Source organism: Gopherus flavomarginatus, chromosome 1 (assembly GCF_025201925.1).
Source record: "Gopherus flavomarginatus isolate rGopFla2 chromosome 1, rGopFla2.mat.asm, whole genome shotgun sequence".
NCBI lineage: Eukaryota > Metazoa > Chordata > Testudines > Testudinidae > Gopherus > Gopherus flavomarginatus.
The window spans coordinates 5,585,610-5,602,268 of record NC_066617.1 but is presented as its reverse complement, the minus strand read 5'-3'; the positions used below and the strand labels follow the sequence as shown (position 1 = coordinate 5,602,268).

At 42.7% G+C, this 16,659-nt stretch overlaps 1 protein-coding gene across 2 annotated transcripts in view; it reads right to left on the bottom strand.

The window, feature by feature from the left end:
- Positions 1–16,659, bottom strand: part of CALU (calumenin) — a 45,045-nt gene that overhangs the window by 19,843 nt on the left and 8,543 nt on the right. Inside the window, exons 2-3 of one of the 2 annotated variants that reach the window (XM_050930128.1) lie at positions 12,633–12,870; positions 3,659–3,852 (exon numbers count right to left, since the gene is read on the bottom strand). In XM_050930128.1, the coding sequence (XP_050786085.1) occupies positions 3,659–3,852; positions 12,633–12,853 (415 nt within the window). In that variant the 5' untranslated portion in view covers positions 12,854–12,870. Of the gene's footprint in view, positions 1–3,394; positions 3,589–3,658; positions 3,853–12,632; positions 12,871–16,659 lie in introns of both variants that reach the window. The other variant, XM_050930136.1, reaches the window with a different exon arrangement.

Sequence of the window (16,659 nt, the reverse complement as noted above, 5' to 3'; positions counted from 1 at the left end):
TTACACATGTGAAAGTTTTGCAGCCACTGGGAATCATTCCAGACCTGCAACACTATGCGGTCCCACCAGTCTGTGCTTGTTTCCCGGGCCCAGAATCAGCGTTCCATGGCATGAGCCTGCCCCATTATCACTATGATGTCCAAATTGCCAGGGCTTATGCTCTGAGAGAAGTCTGTGTCCATGTCCTCATCACTCTCGTCACCATGCTGCCATCACCTCCTCACCTGCTTTTGCAGGTTCTGGTGCTGCATATACTGCAGGATAATGCGCGAAGTGTTTACAATGCTCGTAACTGCCGCGGTGATCTGAGCGGGCTCCACGTTTGCCGTGGTATAGTGTCTGCAGGACAGCTGAGTGGCAGTGGAAGCATGATGATGGTTTGCAGTCCTACTGCACCATCTGCTGCCAGTAGCACCCAGGACACAACAGCAGCGGCTGAGCTCAGCGGGCTTCACGCTTGCCATGGTATGGCGTCTGCGTGGAAAAAAGGTACAAAACGATTGTCTGCCGTTATTCTCACGGAGGGAGAGGCGACTCACAACATGTACCCAAAACCACCAGTGACAATGTTTTTGCCTCATCAGGCAGTGGGAGCTCAACCCAGAATTCCAATGGGTGGCAGAGACCGCGGGAACTCTGGGACAGCTACCCACAGTGCAACGCTCTGAGAGTCGACCCTAGCCTTGGTACTGTGGACACACTCTGCCAACTTAATGCGCTTAATGGGGACACACACAATCGACTGTATAAAATCGCTTTCTAAAAAACTGACTTCCATAAATTCAACCTAATTTCGTAGTGTAGACATACCCTTAGTGATTTGCAGTTAATGGCTTCAACTGCACAGCTCGATAGAACTTCGCAGAGCAAGACCACAACGGAAACAGATGTAGAAAGCATTCAAGGTACTCACTAAAATTCAGGTTAATTAGTGGCACTGTTAACACTGTAGCAGCAGCAGCAGCATCCAGGGTTGCTCTTTAGTACTTCATCTGGCCAGCTCGAGAGCACTTACATCTAACACCTCCGGCTCACCACAGCATGGAGTACTTGACGGTATATATGGGAAAATTCAGAAAGCTGCCCTTGGGGCTTAAAGAACCACAGAAGGAAGAGAATGCCGATCCAGAGTATTAAAAAAAAATAAATCACTGTTTATGAGCAACATACCAGCAAGGCCAGATGCCAGGTTCTGAAGCCTGCATATGAAGTTGGTGCCATTTAGAGCCAATATTAAACTTAAGCAAAGAATATAATGGCTTTGTTCTTTAAAGAGGACATCAGATCATAATCTAAGCAAATCTTCCACAGAGAGCTATGCCTGTTTATTGTATCGTGCACAGCCTGGGTCCACAGAAATTCCTCTTGCATTCTGGTGAGGTACGCTAAAGCATGGGGTACTCAAGAGGCTTACACACACTATTCAAATGCAGCAATGAAGTGACCAGCATGGTCTTGGAGCTTACTAACATGTGGTTCCATTTAGATCACAAAAATCTAATTTTAAAAATACTACATACAACATCCAAAAAGAGCTGCAGTGAAAGAGGATGGTATCTCCGCTCCTGTAGTATGGAAGATGTATGTTCTCCATTAGGTAAAGGGATCTGTTAGCTTCCTAGCTGGGCATCAAACATTTGAGGGGCATTTCCAAATGTGTTCATGCCAGAGAAAGGGAAAACAGCTTTTCACAACATACATGAAGATCTTTCACCAGAAATGTATTATAGCAAAGTATTTACTTTTTAACAGAAATGGAAAGCCAAGCCATTACACATACATGGCTTTGTCAGGGACAGATCAGCATTGTCGTTATGAAAGAAAGACCAGAGTAGTTTCAATATATTAACTATTTAGTAGAGAAATATATCTGTACTTAAATTGTATATAACAAAGTGAGTAAAAGGTGGTGCAAGCGTATTCTGAAGGTTTTATCAGCATTAGCCCAGGGGACTGGTGAGTCATATGCCCATCCCAAACGTCTAGGATTGAGATCTTTATGGCATACCACTCGCTCAGGGGCTCTACATATGCCATATATGTTACAAAAAAACCTTGAAATATTTTAGTATATTACTTTTTCATTAGGACATTTTAAAAATATACCTGAAGAGACAGGTGTCCGATCCAACTGCATGGGTTTCAGAGAAAGCCATAAAACCCCTCAAGATTACCCAAGATAGTTTTTCTATACTTAACATTGTCTAATTGTGAAGATCAGATAGCTTGGGATGTCCCAGGGCTAGAAACAAGTGCTGTGGATCCCATCAGAAATCTGGTATTTTCCCTTTCTAGTTCATGGGATAAGACTTGTTTCTAGTTCTACAGGGTCACGGAATCTCTGTTCTTAACCAGTCATTGCCGGTCTTGAGTTTTAACAGGTTATTTAAAGGGGGGGAAGGAGAGCCCCAGACCTCAGAGCTGTCTAAAACTGCTCAGCAGAGTAAAGTGATAGAAACAGTCCTGGAGGGACATGGATTAGCCAGAAGAGAGCAGACAAGATGCAGCATACGTTTTGAAAGCATGTAATAAATTTCTTATGCAGACCCACAAATAGTAACACTGCTCTGCAAAATTTATTCCATCATACCACATCTGTACGCAACCAGGTTACAAGCCCCTTTGCTAGTCTTCGTTCTCCCTCACTCTTACACAAAATAGCTCCTCTCCCACCAGCTCCCCCACTTCAAAGGTCTCCACAGCTACTGCCAGTCTCTGCTTCTTGGTAAACCAGATCTAGGCCCTATGTCATAGGGGCATGGCTAAAAAAAGGGCGGGCCCCCAATGGAAGTGGAGGTGGAGTGGACAGGATAAGACATTTTATTTTTTCGTCCTAAGGTTAAGAAAACACAGTTGATGTCATTGTTCAAGAGCTTCAAATTCCAAAAGTGTAGCTGTTGTTAAAAGCCAAGTGAGCCACACTTCATACAGACACAACATACTGTACCTTGCTACAGCATGGCTGTGTGTCCACAACCACATAGATATTTCTGCAGATGTGGAAGACCACCAGTGGATAACTATTTCTAGGGAAAAGCTTTGGAGCTCCAAGTGGGATACTACAAAGCAATGGAGAGTTAAACTAAATATTAAACAAAGGGTTTTCCCAGGAGCCTTGAATAAAACTGTCAAGATTACTGCTCAGATTGAATTTTAAATTAGATTTTTAAATTAAAATGAATCAATAAAGCAGAGTTACAAAGCTGTATCTTCATACAAACTTTAGCTTTTAAGATTTTTCTGCACGCTTGCCAATTTCACATGGACCTCTTACTAATATGAAGGAAAAGTTTGTTCCCGGTTGAAAGAGCTCTCCATGCTCTCTATAACACAACACTTCTGCTTTATTGATTAGAGACTACGGTGTCCGCAGGTTTGACATCTCGCCCCTTACCCAGGTAAGTGCCATATGTCACGTTTCTGTACTCATCCCAGGAGATTAATCCATCTTGATTCATGTCAAACTCCTGCCACTGGCGTTCGACATTGTCATACACGTACTTCTTCTGGGCCTTCTTAATCCAGGCTTTCAGCTCCCCCTCCGTCACAAACCCATCCTTATCCGTGTCTATTTTATCTACAATCATTCTACAAGACAAAACAGCAAGTTTCAAGGTGCCAGCTCCACAAAGCTTTTACCCCAAGAATAAAGACCTACCTAAGATGTAGCCGTAGGTGGCATTTTTATACTCTTCCCAGGAAATGAGGCCGTCCTCATTGAGGTCGTGCCCCTTCCACTGGCGCTCTACATCCTCGTAAATCCAGCGTTTTTGTGCAAATTTAATCCAGTCTCTGAGCTCCTCCACAGTTACAAACCCGTCCTTGTCTTCATCTATTTTACTTACAATCTTTCTGTAGAAAATGCAGAGAAATGCAGGAAAAGTTAAGGGAAATAAGCACATTTTAATTGGCGGCACACTGCACCTTTAGGCAGGAGTGAACAAGTCAATTCCAAACTGTAACACGGCAAGCTACCAAAAACTGCTTTCCAGCTGGTGTCATTCTATACACTTTTGCCAGTCACACAATTTTAGAACGTGATTTACTAGAGTGATGTAGCGAACACTTGATTCAAAATGGATGGTGCACAGTTCAGCCTCAGTATGTCACATGCTACTGGAATAGTGACTTGTTCATTCCTAAGATGTTCAGTTTTCGTATTCTTGTATTCATGTATTCTTCATGCATGTCTTCTACTACTGAAGCATCCATCATTAGTCTAGAACAAACCCGGCTGCACATTTCAGCAAAATTATAATTTGCAAAGCTGTTAAGCAACGACTTGTGCGTATCTGAAACAAAAAGAAAAAAGACTCCACTGCCGAAGAAATACAAAAACCACTATACCCAGTCCTAGCTCACTTACATGCTCAAGCAAACAATGTAATAAAGATCCTACAGCCACAGAATGATGAAAAACTACCACACAGCGGTCACTGATCAGAACATCTGAGTGTGATGTTCACCACTCTATAAAAGGAAAAAATTAAAGATGTGTGGTTTATAAAACATGATTTGAGACCGCAGACTTTTTTCAATGACAGCTGTGAAGAAAAGCTATTGAAGGAACGCAAATATACATTCACAAATGTGTGTATTTCCCCTAGATGGAATTTGAAGATTAATGTCTGTACAGCACTTTGCTATGTAAGTGCAAATACACCTCAACTCCAACATAACGTGACCCGATATAACATAAATTTGGATATAACGCGGTAAAGCAGCACACTGCGGGGCAGGGCTGCTTTATTGCATTATATCCAGCAGCAGGGCTTGGGTGGAGATTTAAAGGGCCCAGGGTGCTCCGCAGCGGCCGAAGCTCGGGGCTCTTTAAATCACCGCTGGAGCCCTGCTGCCACTACCCCAGGGCTCTGGCAGCAGGGCTCAGATGGTGCTTTAAAGGGCTCGGGGCTCCGGCTGCTGCGGGGAGCCTCGGGCCCTTTAAATCACAGTGGGAGCCCTGCCACCACTACCTTGATATAACAGTTTCACCTATAATGCGGTAAGATTTTTTGGCTCCCGAGGACTGTATTATATAGGGGGTAGAGGTGTACATTAATTACAGTGTTATTAATGCAAAGAGAAGTTACAATAACAGAGCAAGAGTTAAATCTGGAGTGGTTCAATATGAGCAGAATCCCTTCCCCTTTCCACCCCTCCAAGATAAGCTCTAACCTTCTGAGCAGTATAGATTCTCAATAGCATGTACATAGCTGATGAACCATTTGTTGTTAATATTATTCACCAGAATTATAAATCAAATGAAAATTTCCCCCACCTTCCTGCCATTGTCCCAAGCAGTGGCACCTAACTAGTTTTCAAACAAAGCCAAGATACAGCACATTCTTCTAGAGAAGAGAGCTTTGTTTTCAAAACCTCCCTTGGAATCCATGCAGTTGTGTCTTTTGTTACTGCTTCACTTGCAACTGGTTGTACTAGAATTTAAGACAGTGTTTCTAAAACTAAGTTATTTATTGCAGAACTTCTTGCGTTTTAAAAACAGAAAAAGTCTGATGGCAGAAGAAGCACTGTTTAGAACAAAATATGGGGCTTTTCTAGTCCCAGGATTGCCCAAAATTCAGTGCTTTACTGTAATAAAGGACACCTGTTTAACAAAAATGTAACAAAGTATAGTTTAAGCTAGCCACTTTGAAGTAATGACATTTAAATTTCATATATTAAAAGCTACTATAATATTTGAGTGTAATAATACCTCCAGCAAGACATTGTAACTGTCTGTGGGAGGGGACGATACATATGATGACTGAATTCCATTATAACATTTCTATTCTTTCATGCAGACAGACTTGTGCAGATAGCATGTTACAGTCCTAAACATTCTCAGCCATTTCATTTATAAATATCACATCAACTCCACTCTCTACAGGTGTAATCAGTATCAGCGGTCTAGAAAGTATATAGATAACAGGCTCATAAAGGCTGACATAGCTGTGAAGAAGTATGAGACACTTAAACTCAAGTTGCAGTGGGGGAGGTTTAGGTTGGATATTAGGATAAACTTTTTCACTAGGAGGGTGGTGAAGCATTGGAATGGGTTACCTAGGGAGGTGGTGGAATCTCCTTCCTTAGAGGTTTTTAAGGTCAGGCTTGACAAAGCCCTGGCTGGGATGATTTAGTTGGGGATTGGTCCTGCTTTGAGCAGGGGGTTGGACTAGAACCTCCTGAGGGCCCTTCCAACCCTGATATTCTATGATTCTGTGATAACAATTTCCAATGATAAGGAACATGTTGCAAGAGACTGACTTTCCCTCCCCAAAGAAGCATAATTGGATAAACATACTAGTGTTTTATGAACAATATGTGGATTCAGAGTCAATACAAAACATACTAGTAGATTTGCTCAGTCGCTGGTCTAAAACTAGCAATGCTGCATCCATTGTTTAACCTCATAAGTCATACAATACTCAGCACATCATCTACTACATTCCTTCTGGAAATTATGAACATTAGTCTTCATAACCTTTTGGCTAGAGGGAATATTAAGGGCCTCATTCAGCTCCCAGTGAGAGACTTTCCACCTACTTTAATGGAAGTAAAACTAACTTACCAGAATATCTTTGTACCAGTGACTCATTTTTGTAGATGAAGCTGTCGAACAGCTTTCAGTGCAATATATCCAAGCGGTGGTGGGACTCTGCTCTAAACTTTGGAGCATCTAACTGTCAGGTTTGTGCCATTTGGTTGGTTCCTAGAATTCCAGCAATATTGGTCCAGCCTAGAATCATTTTTAATCCTCCTGTCAGAGGCACTCAGCCTTAAGGAATCTAAGAATGAAGTCACTGAATGGAGTTGCAGAGAGCTGTAAAATAACAGCTGCATAATGCCCTGATGTTGCCTAAGGATGTTGCATCACCACTTAGGGCTAGTGGTTTGCGATATGATATGCCAAGTCACAGTATTGTCAGGACAAAAGGTAAAAGGCATAGTTTTACACAAAAAGCCACACATCTCATAAGGCTTTGGGTAAAGTTGGTTCCATTATTTGATATCACATCCAGCCACCTATGGGCAAGACTCCCAAATCAGAAGTCATGGATATTTTAAAAACATGAGTCATAGAACTCATCATAGCCACAAGAAAAATGCAGCTTCATCACATATTGATGCACAATTCATAGACTCTAGGACTGGAAGGGACCTCGAGAAGTCATCGAGTCCAGTCCCCTGCCCTCATGGCAGGACCAAATATTGTCTAGACCATCCCTAATAGACATTTATCTAACCTACTCTTAAATATCTCCAGAGATGGAGATTCCACAACTTCCACAATGCAATGCATCACAGCACAATTAAGACATGATGCTTCAGTTACACCTCTACCTCAATATAATGCTGTTCTCAGGAGCCAAAAAATCTTACTGTGTTATAGGTGAAACTGCGTTATATCAAACTTGCTTTGATCCACCAGAGTGCGCAGCCCCCTCTCCTCCCCGAGGGCTGCTTTACCGCATTGTATCCAAATTTGTGTTATATCGGGTCGCACAATATCGGGGTAGAGGTCTATTTTGTGATTCCTTACAACTCTGATATACATTCCTTTCTTTCCCACCTCTAATGCCCGGCCTGCTGGGAAGGACAGACCTCACCAGGATCCCATTTCCTCAGCACTCCCCTCATTGCCTCATGTCTGGCAGCTTATGGGATGCTCCCTGAGTCAACACTCCATTCACTTGCAGCTCAGACAGAACACAAGGACCTGTTCCAAATACATCCGAGGAGTCCATAAGAACAGCATGTTAGACCGCATGTGGCTCTAATCAAAGGTTGAACTCCAGTTCAGTTGACAACGTGAAGATCACCAGAACAACAGTGACTTCAGGGAACAGCCAAAAGCAGTGCTGTAAAAGCTCTAGAGCAAGAACCTTCTCAACTCCGAAGGCTGTGCTCTTTCAACAGCAGACATACAAACATGCCAGCCACAAGAATCAGCTTTAGTAGTGTGTTACGACTGACCAAGCACAATACCAGTTCAGATTCAAAAAGAGTAATGAAAGTGCCTTTCACATGTAAAACAAAGAAAAATGGAAGGTCAGAGGGAGGGCTGGGTTCCAATACCCATTCTGACATTTTAAAGGAGCAAAATTTTACCCTAGTCCCCACTCTTTCCATTGCCAGCTTTTTCTAGCCAATAACTTAGCAGAACTGTGAAATTAAAATGCAAAGCAATGATGAAACCTAAAGGTTAGAAAAGCAAAGCAACCTGAAAAGAGGAGCTCTTGCATATCTCTGCATTCTGTAACCAGTTTTCTGAGCTGCACATTTCTCTTGCACATGCTCATGCACTAGAAGAGAACCTCCTGATCTTTCCCACTAGAACATTTTCTTCACAAAAGCAATAAAAACAAGCTTGTTTAATTTTACAACTGACAACCCAAGAAAAGCTTGTTAAACAAGCATGAAGAGCAACTTGCATTCTGAAAAAATTAATTCATTCATTGTCTCAGCAGCACTGGGAGCCCAGCACTTTGGAAGTTATGAAAAAAATGTTGGCTGGCACAGCGAACACCCAGGTGTGATTTCCATGGCAGTCTTTTGCTCCTTGAGCTGAGTGTGCCACAGAGAGGAAACATTAATTCCAGGCAGCAGGCAATCATTTTCCCACGTCAAGCAAAGGCAACCCCTTATTCCTCCTTCAATAACCTTCTAATTTAGTCTTCCTCAGCCTGAAAGAGTATGATTGTAACAAGCACTTGAGGTTGTGGGTGTATATTTTAAAGTTAGGAAAAACTTACTCCATGGACATAACAGTCCATTTTTAAGAAAACACACCTTCACCTGAAGCATATGATATTAGTGTCAGGGACAGAAAACTAGACTAAAATGGATCATTGAATGCAGTGTAATTGTAGTTGTGTCAGTCCCAGGAAATTAGAGAGAAGTTGGTCCAACAGATATTACCTCATCCACCTTGTCTCTCTAAATGGACCATTGGCTGATACAAAATGACAATGCCTATGTTCCTACCATCAGGATTCCTTTAGGAACTTGGAGGAACTGAGACAGAGAACAGAAGAAAAACACAGTGAAGGTGACATATTGTCACCTCAGTAATGTCTCCAAAACCAGTTGTCCTGCATTTGCTTTTGTTTGTGTCACTTAGAAGCACTTTGGGGCAGGAGCCCTGTCTTGTCTGTTTACAGAGCACCTTCTTACATTTATGATGCAAGAACTGTGCATGAGAATTAAAAAGTGAAATTGATTGGCTTAATTTAATTGCCACGCTGAGGGGAAAAAACAGGAAGTGAAAACTAAATTGCAAAAAACAGTTTATGTTGTAATAATTTTAGTGTTAATACCATAAAAAGACATTTACGTAAGTTTTACAGTTTTTAACTTGATATAGTCCCTAAAATAAAGCTGAAAAATTTTATATTAGAGTATCTGGCAAGTTAGCAAGGCTGTGTGTGGAGGTGTTGTAGGTGAGGCACTCAAGAGCCACTTCAACAAGAGCTTTCAGTGCTGGGTAGGCTTATGCTTCAAAGTGTAAAGCCAAATATAAACCACAGCGGTGACAGGTGCAGCTATGTGGCACTTGGACAGAGGGGAATGCCCTGCTATGCTGAAGAGCAAAAGACTGCTGTGCCCCAGCTCTTACTGTATCCTTCTCAAGGTCATACCCTGGCATTATCAAGGGAGTCAATTAGACTGAAAGTAGGAAGACAAAAGTTAATTAAAAAGCATGCTATTTTCATTAGCTTGTGCCAATGGGTGTGTTTTTTGTGCTGCAGATGCCTCTTAGATGGGAATTAATATGGCTAGAGAGCCCAGCTGCTGCCAGGGGGTTTTAGTTCTTCCTTACGATAGGAGTCAAGCTTTGTTCAACTAACGACAGCTTGCCAGCACCCAGTTACCTTAAACTGTATGGAGTGGAGCAAAGAGCAAAGCTATTTATTTTGATTTAGACATTGTACCAATCTGTAGCTCATTATAGACTCATAGGTCAGAAGGGACCAATATGATCATCTAGTCTGACCGCCTGCACAAGGCAGGCCACAGAACCCCACCCATCCAATTTTATAACAACTCCTAACCCAGGACTGAGTTATTGAAATCCTCAAAATTGGTTTGAAGACCTCAAGCTGCAGAGAATCCACCAGCAAGCGACCCATGCCCCACGCTGCAGGGGAAGGCGAAAAACCTCCAGGGCCCCTGCCAATCCGCCCTGGAGGAAAATTCCTTCCCGACCCCAAATATGGCGATCAGCTAAACCCTGAGCATGTGGGCAAGACTCACTAGCCAGCACCCAAGAAGGAATTCTCTGCAGTAACTCAGTTCCCATCCCATCCAACATCTCCCCGCAGACCATTGAGCAGACTTATCTGGTGATAATCCAAGATTAATTGCCCAAATTAAACTATCCTATCATAACACCCCCTCCATATACTTATTCAGCTTAGTCTTAAAGCCAGAAAAGTCTTTTGCCCCCACTACTTCCCTCGGAAGGCTGTTCCAGAACTTCACTCCCCTAATGGTTAGAAACCTTCGTCTAATTTCAAGTCTAAACTTCCTTATATCCAGTTTGTACCCATTCGTCCTCGTGCCTACATTAGTACTAAACTTAAATAATTCCTCTCCCTCCCTAACGTTAACCCCCCTGATATATTTATATAGAGCAAGCATATCCCCCCGCAGCCGTCTTTTGGCCAGGCTAAACAAGCCAAGCTCTTTGAGTCTGCTTTCATAAGGCAGGTTTTCCATTCCTCGGATCATCCTAGTAGCCCGTCTCTGGACCTGTTCCAGTTTGAATTCATCCTTCTTGAACATGGGACACCAAAACTGCACACAATATTCCAGATGGGGTCTCACCAGCGCCTTATATAACGGTACTAACACCTCCTTATCCTTGCTGGAAATACCTCGCCTGATGCATCCTAAAATCACATTTGCTTTTTTAACAGCCGTATCGCATTGGCGGCTCATAGTCATCCTGCTATCAACCAATACCCCAAGGTCCTTCTCCTCCTCTGTCGCTTCCAACTGATGCGTCCCCAACGTATATCTAAAATTCTTATTATTAATCCTTAAGTGCATGACCTTGCACTTTTCACTATTGTATTTCATCTTATTACTATTACTCCAGTTTACAAGGTGGTCCAGATCTTCCTGAATAGTATCCCTGTCCTTCTCCGTGTTAGCAATACCCCCCAGCTTCGTGTCATCCGCAAACTTTATTAGCACATTCCCGCTCTTTGTGCCAAGGTCAGTAATAAAAAGGTTAAATAAGATCAGTCCCAAAACCGATCCTTGAGGGACTCCATTAGTGACCTCCTTCCAGCCTGACAGTTCACCCTTCAATACTACCCGCTGGAGTCTCCCCTTTAACCAGTTCCTTATCCACCTTACAACTTTCATATGCATCCCCATCTTTTCCAATTTAACTAACAGTTCCCCATGTGGAACCGTGTCAAACGCCTTACTGAAATCGAGGTAAATTGTATCTACCGCATTTCCTTTATCTAAGTAATCCGTCACCTTCTCAAAGAAGGAGACCAGATTGGTTTGGCACGATCTACCTTTAGTAAATCCATGTTGCAATTCGTCCCAATTACCATTCATTAGGCTCTTGGATATTATAAGCCCAGCATCAGTGTTCCCTCCAATTCTTCCCCACACGTGTATGGAATGAATTTTGTTATGTAAACCAATAAGGAGGTGATGCACGTGACACATCACCTCCATACTGGGGCACATAACAAAATTCATGTGGTGGGGTGGGCCCAAGGGGTTTGGAATGTGGGAGGGGGCTCAGGACTGGGGCACAGGGTTGGGGTATGGGCAGGTGAGGACTCCAGCTGGGGGTGTGAACTCTGGGGTGGGGCCAGGGATGAGGGCTGGGACAAAGGGTTGGAGTGGGAGGGGGGTGAGGGCTCTGGCTGGGGTGTGGGCTCTGGGGTAGGGCCAGGGATGAGGGGTTTGGGCTACAGGCTGTGCTGCGGAGAGAGGACTCTCCCCCTAGTTCCCTCTCCCTGCAGCAGCACCTGGGGGGAATGGGGGAGGCATCTCTCCCTGCTGCAGCAGCTCCGGGGCTGGGGCCACAGGACAGATGCCTCTCCTCCAGCTGTAGCAAGTCTGGGTTGGGGGACCAGACTTCAGAGGAGGGGTGCCACTCCCCACTGGCCGTAGCAGGTCCGGGGCTGGGCTGGGTTGGAAGCCGGGGAAGGGGCGCCTCTCCCGCCAGCCGCAGCATGCCCGGGGCTGGACTGGGGAGAGGCATCTTAATAGGCTACTGCATGGCCATGTAACTTAGAGGGAACTTAGCCCAGCATGCAATGTTATAACTGGATATGAGAGGCAAGACCATATTGCATGATGAGACCCCTAAAGAAACAGTTCCATATTAAAGATGAGAAGTGCTGCAGACAACCTATGACTTCACAAGACTACATTTGACTTGTTAGTCACATTTGAACCACTACTGACTTCTGAACCCCATTTATAGTTTTAAATTTCGAACATTTGTACCAGTCACCTGGTATAGAAGAAATATCAATATACTTGAGTTTTAGGATTACACTTCAAAGAATGGGAAAACTATTTTGCAAAATTCCAGATGAGTAAAAGTGTGAGGTAGTTCTTCTGACAAGAGGTAAAAAGCTAGTTAATTTCCTTACCCAAGTCTCTCCTTGCTCTCCTCTGGTGTCAGCTGGTCAAAGGTTTTGGCGTCATCTGCACCAAGGAAAGCATCATGGTCGTACTCAAAGTTCTGTGCATCATCATGGACTTTGTCACTGAGTTGCGGGTCATGGTGAACACGGTCCTTCTTGTCCGTGGGTTTGGTCAGGACACAGATCGCACAAAGGGATAGGTACACAAGAAACTGCTGAATGGTCATGACGATTCAAGATGAACCTTTGGGATATTGACAGATAAATCATTTAGGTGTTTACTTAAAATATATGGAGATATATACCTATCTCAGAATTCAAAGGGACCCTGAAAGGTCACTGAGCCCAGCCCGCTGCCTTCACTAGCAGGACCAAGTACTGATTTTGCCCCAGATCCCTAGGTGGCCCCCTCAAGGACTGAACTCACAACCTTGGGTTTAGCAGGCCAATGCTCAAACCACTGAGCTATCCCGCCCCGCTTGCTTCTCCCAAGATACTCATTCAGATTCAGATTCTGTGTTAATAATGAAGGATGGATGAATCCAGACACCTGGAATTTCTGCCCAATTTTTCATTTTGTTCTGCCTTACTCACACACAGATTACAAGCAGCCACTGCATTTCAATAGGGCCCCCTCTGAGGCTATCAACACCCCACAGATCTGCCTTCAGCAAGGCTCTTCCAAGACCTTTGTCCTCAAGTCCATAACTAGTGTCTTCATATGGTTTAAAAAATACAACTGAATCTGTTTAAAGTTATGGGAGTTTGAAAAATGCATACTGAACATGCACAATTTTTTGCTGTGTTTCCAGGTGCACACAAGTGTGTTATGCATGCAGGCACACACCACTAATTAAGTCTGCAGTCTTCAAAACTGGTTTGCTCATATCAATTGTCCATGCCTTTTAAATTAGAGCCAATTTTCTTATAAGCTTGTCTTATTTTGTAGCTCACAATTAGACCTAAACAATTTGAGCCAAGTCTGAAGTCAGTTGGGTCAATAATTTTGAAGTTATTAATATTTAAAATTGACAAGTCTTGGTTAATTGTTATCTCATACAGGTTTGTTCTGTTTTGTTTAAGTTTTTATATTATGCCCATCAGCAGGATATACAATTGTCTTGCAGACATAAGGAATCCACTGAAGTCAATGGGACTCCATATTAGTGGATCCCATTTAAGGATTGGGTCCTTCGCCTACCAGACAAACAGACACTATTAAGCCTTTGGCAAATCGTTGCTTTAAGTATAGGTCCTACACTACAAGTGTTATAGTGACAACTGCAGCACAGACACTTACTACAGCAAGAAAAGAATTCTTTTCGGTCCCTGTAGTAAATCTACCCTTCCCATAGGCAACAGCTAAGTTGATGGAAAAATTATTCCATTGACCTCTTGGTACTTACACCAGAGCTTAGGTTGACAGAACTACATCTCCTGGTGGTGTGTGTGAATTTTTCACATCCCTGAGGAACGTAGTTTGATAGATCTAAGTTTTAGATGTTGATGAGCCATAAGTTTACAAATGCATAGTGCACTAATGACAGAGAGGCAACTGTCACCTAGGTCCTGTCGGTCACAGAACTAGGATATTCTCCGCAACATTTTTTCCCCCTTAATAAATCCTGGGGGACCAGCAGCAAAAATCTACATTACTACCTTAAAGTTGCAGTGTTAAGGACTAAATCAAAACACAATCAAGTTATTCTAATCCTATGATTAACCATATTTAATGTCTATTAAAAAGATGCTCCATTTCTTTCAAATGTGAGGAATTATATTAGCATCATCTCTATTGGAGGTGCAGCAATATTGAATAAAAACAAAAACAAAACCCCAAAGATGTACAGCCCTTCAGACAAACACTTAGTTCACCATTGTCAAACTCATTCTGTGCAGAGGGCTGAATTTCACTTTAAATCATTTTCTGTGGTTTTGGGAAAATTTTAAGACTATATAATTTTAAGACTCTTCTTGATCTACAACAGAATTCCTAGTGATGTCAACGTAAAGTCTGCACAAAGATTAATGGTAAAATGTAGTCTTAAAATAGAAAACAAACATGTTTAGTTCACTAACATCTTGTATTCAGCATCACTCAAAGGGAAAACTCTCACTTCAACCTCCTTCCTCTACTTCTCTTCCACTTCCTGGGTCTTTATACTGCTTCTCCTTTCTTCCTTCTGCATTTCCTTCACTGAAGTAACTCCCAAATCCACCCACTATGGTTTCACTCCTACTCTTTCCCTATGCCATCTGCAATGATCAGAAACAAATTAGTTAATGATGACATTTAAAAATGTATCATTAAGCTTTAGAGTTAACATACCAGTTAGATTAATAGGGACAGGGAGGTACACCTGAGCACAACTGTTTCAGGCTGTCTGCACACTCAAGACGACAATGTTTTCGCAAAGCAAATTTGGTAACTGTGAGAGTCAGAAACTGTTTTTTAAACAAAATTCTGCAGAATCTAAGATTTTAACATTCCATGTAAGCCACATCCTGTCCACACAGCCTTATGGTTTGACACCATTGATCTAGATCAAGGATCGGCAACCTTTGGCACGCAGCCTGCCAGGAAAAGCCCCTGGCGGGCTGGGCCTGTCTGTTTACCTGCAGTGTCTGCAGGTTCGGCCCAGCGCAGCTCCCACTGTGCGATTTGTCTTCCCAGGCCAATGGGGAGTGGAGGAAGGGCAGCCAGCACATCCCTCAGTCTGCGCTGCTTCTTGAAGCCCCCATTGGCCTCGGGCGGGAAACTGCAGCCAGTGAGAGCTGCAATTGGCCGAACCTGCGGATGCTGCAGGTAAACAAACCAGCCCAGCCCGACAGGGGCTTTCCATGACGGGTTGCATGCCAAAGGCTGCCGATCCCTGACCTCGATGCTACTTTATCGCCTGCAAATTAAACACAGGTGCTATCTCCAAAAGTGATCAAGTTGAAGGTTGCAGCCAAATTAGAAATAATACATTGCAGACAGGTACTACAACGATGCACAGCCTGGATTAAAAGACAATGAATGGCTTGTGAGTTGTGCAAATACACATTATGTTTAACTTGCCACAGTTCAAATATTGAAGTTTGATTTATTAGATTCATGCAGTAAGAAGATTCAACTTTTTACAGCCATCATATCCCTAATTGTCCTTAGCCCAACACATCCAATACAAATAGGTAACAGCAACTGTAGACTATTTATTTTGAATCCTGATCAGTTAGTTCAGTAGTCTTCAAACCCTAGAATCAGATTACAAATGCACATCTCTTCCCTGCGCCCCACATCTTTCTAGGAGACAGATATTATGTAAAAATGGACTCACAAAGGGTAAACTATTCTAGTCTCCCCCGATAAGCAATTGTCTCTCCCATCTCCCACACAAATATTACCTTTGATTATCTCATTTAATTAGTCATAACTTGGATTTAGAAGTATGAGTAGGTAAGATACATATACCAAATATCTAAATCCTAGGCACTCACATTCACCCACTATGGTCCAAGTGGAGACATTTACATAAAGAATAAAATCCTGCAAGAAGAGCTTTATAAAACTAAGTACTATTTCACAGAAATAGGAGTCATGAAAAAAGCCTCCCACATTAGTTTAAACTACATCAAGAGGTTAAAAAGCCAACAACAAAAAGGAAAGTTTGCCATCCTTTAAGCAAGTGAAACAGGTAGGAAAAGTTAAATAAATACTTAAACAGTTACTTGAGTCTTCTTGTAATGTCACAGTATTTCTGTTGTTTAAGTGGAGCATAACCGCATTACAAATATTAGTTTAAGATGATGTAAATATCACAGTAAGAAATAACATCCAATGGATCTGTGCAGTCTGTTTGCCACATGAACCAACGTGAAGTTGTTAGGATGAGATTCAATGCCACATTCAACACAGATGTAGGTTTCCCAGGCCATGGAAGAGATTAGAGGTTATTATGACAGAAGAAATAATCAGATGAAGATAATCCTGCTAGTTCAGTTTCAGTTTTGGGCTGGGTGGTTGGAATTCAAGGAATCCCAAGCTGGGAAC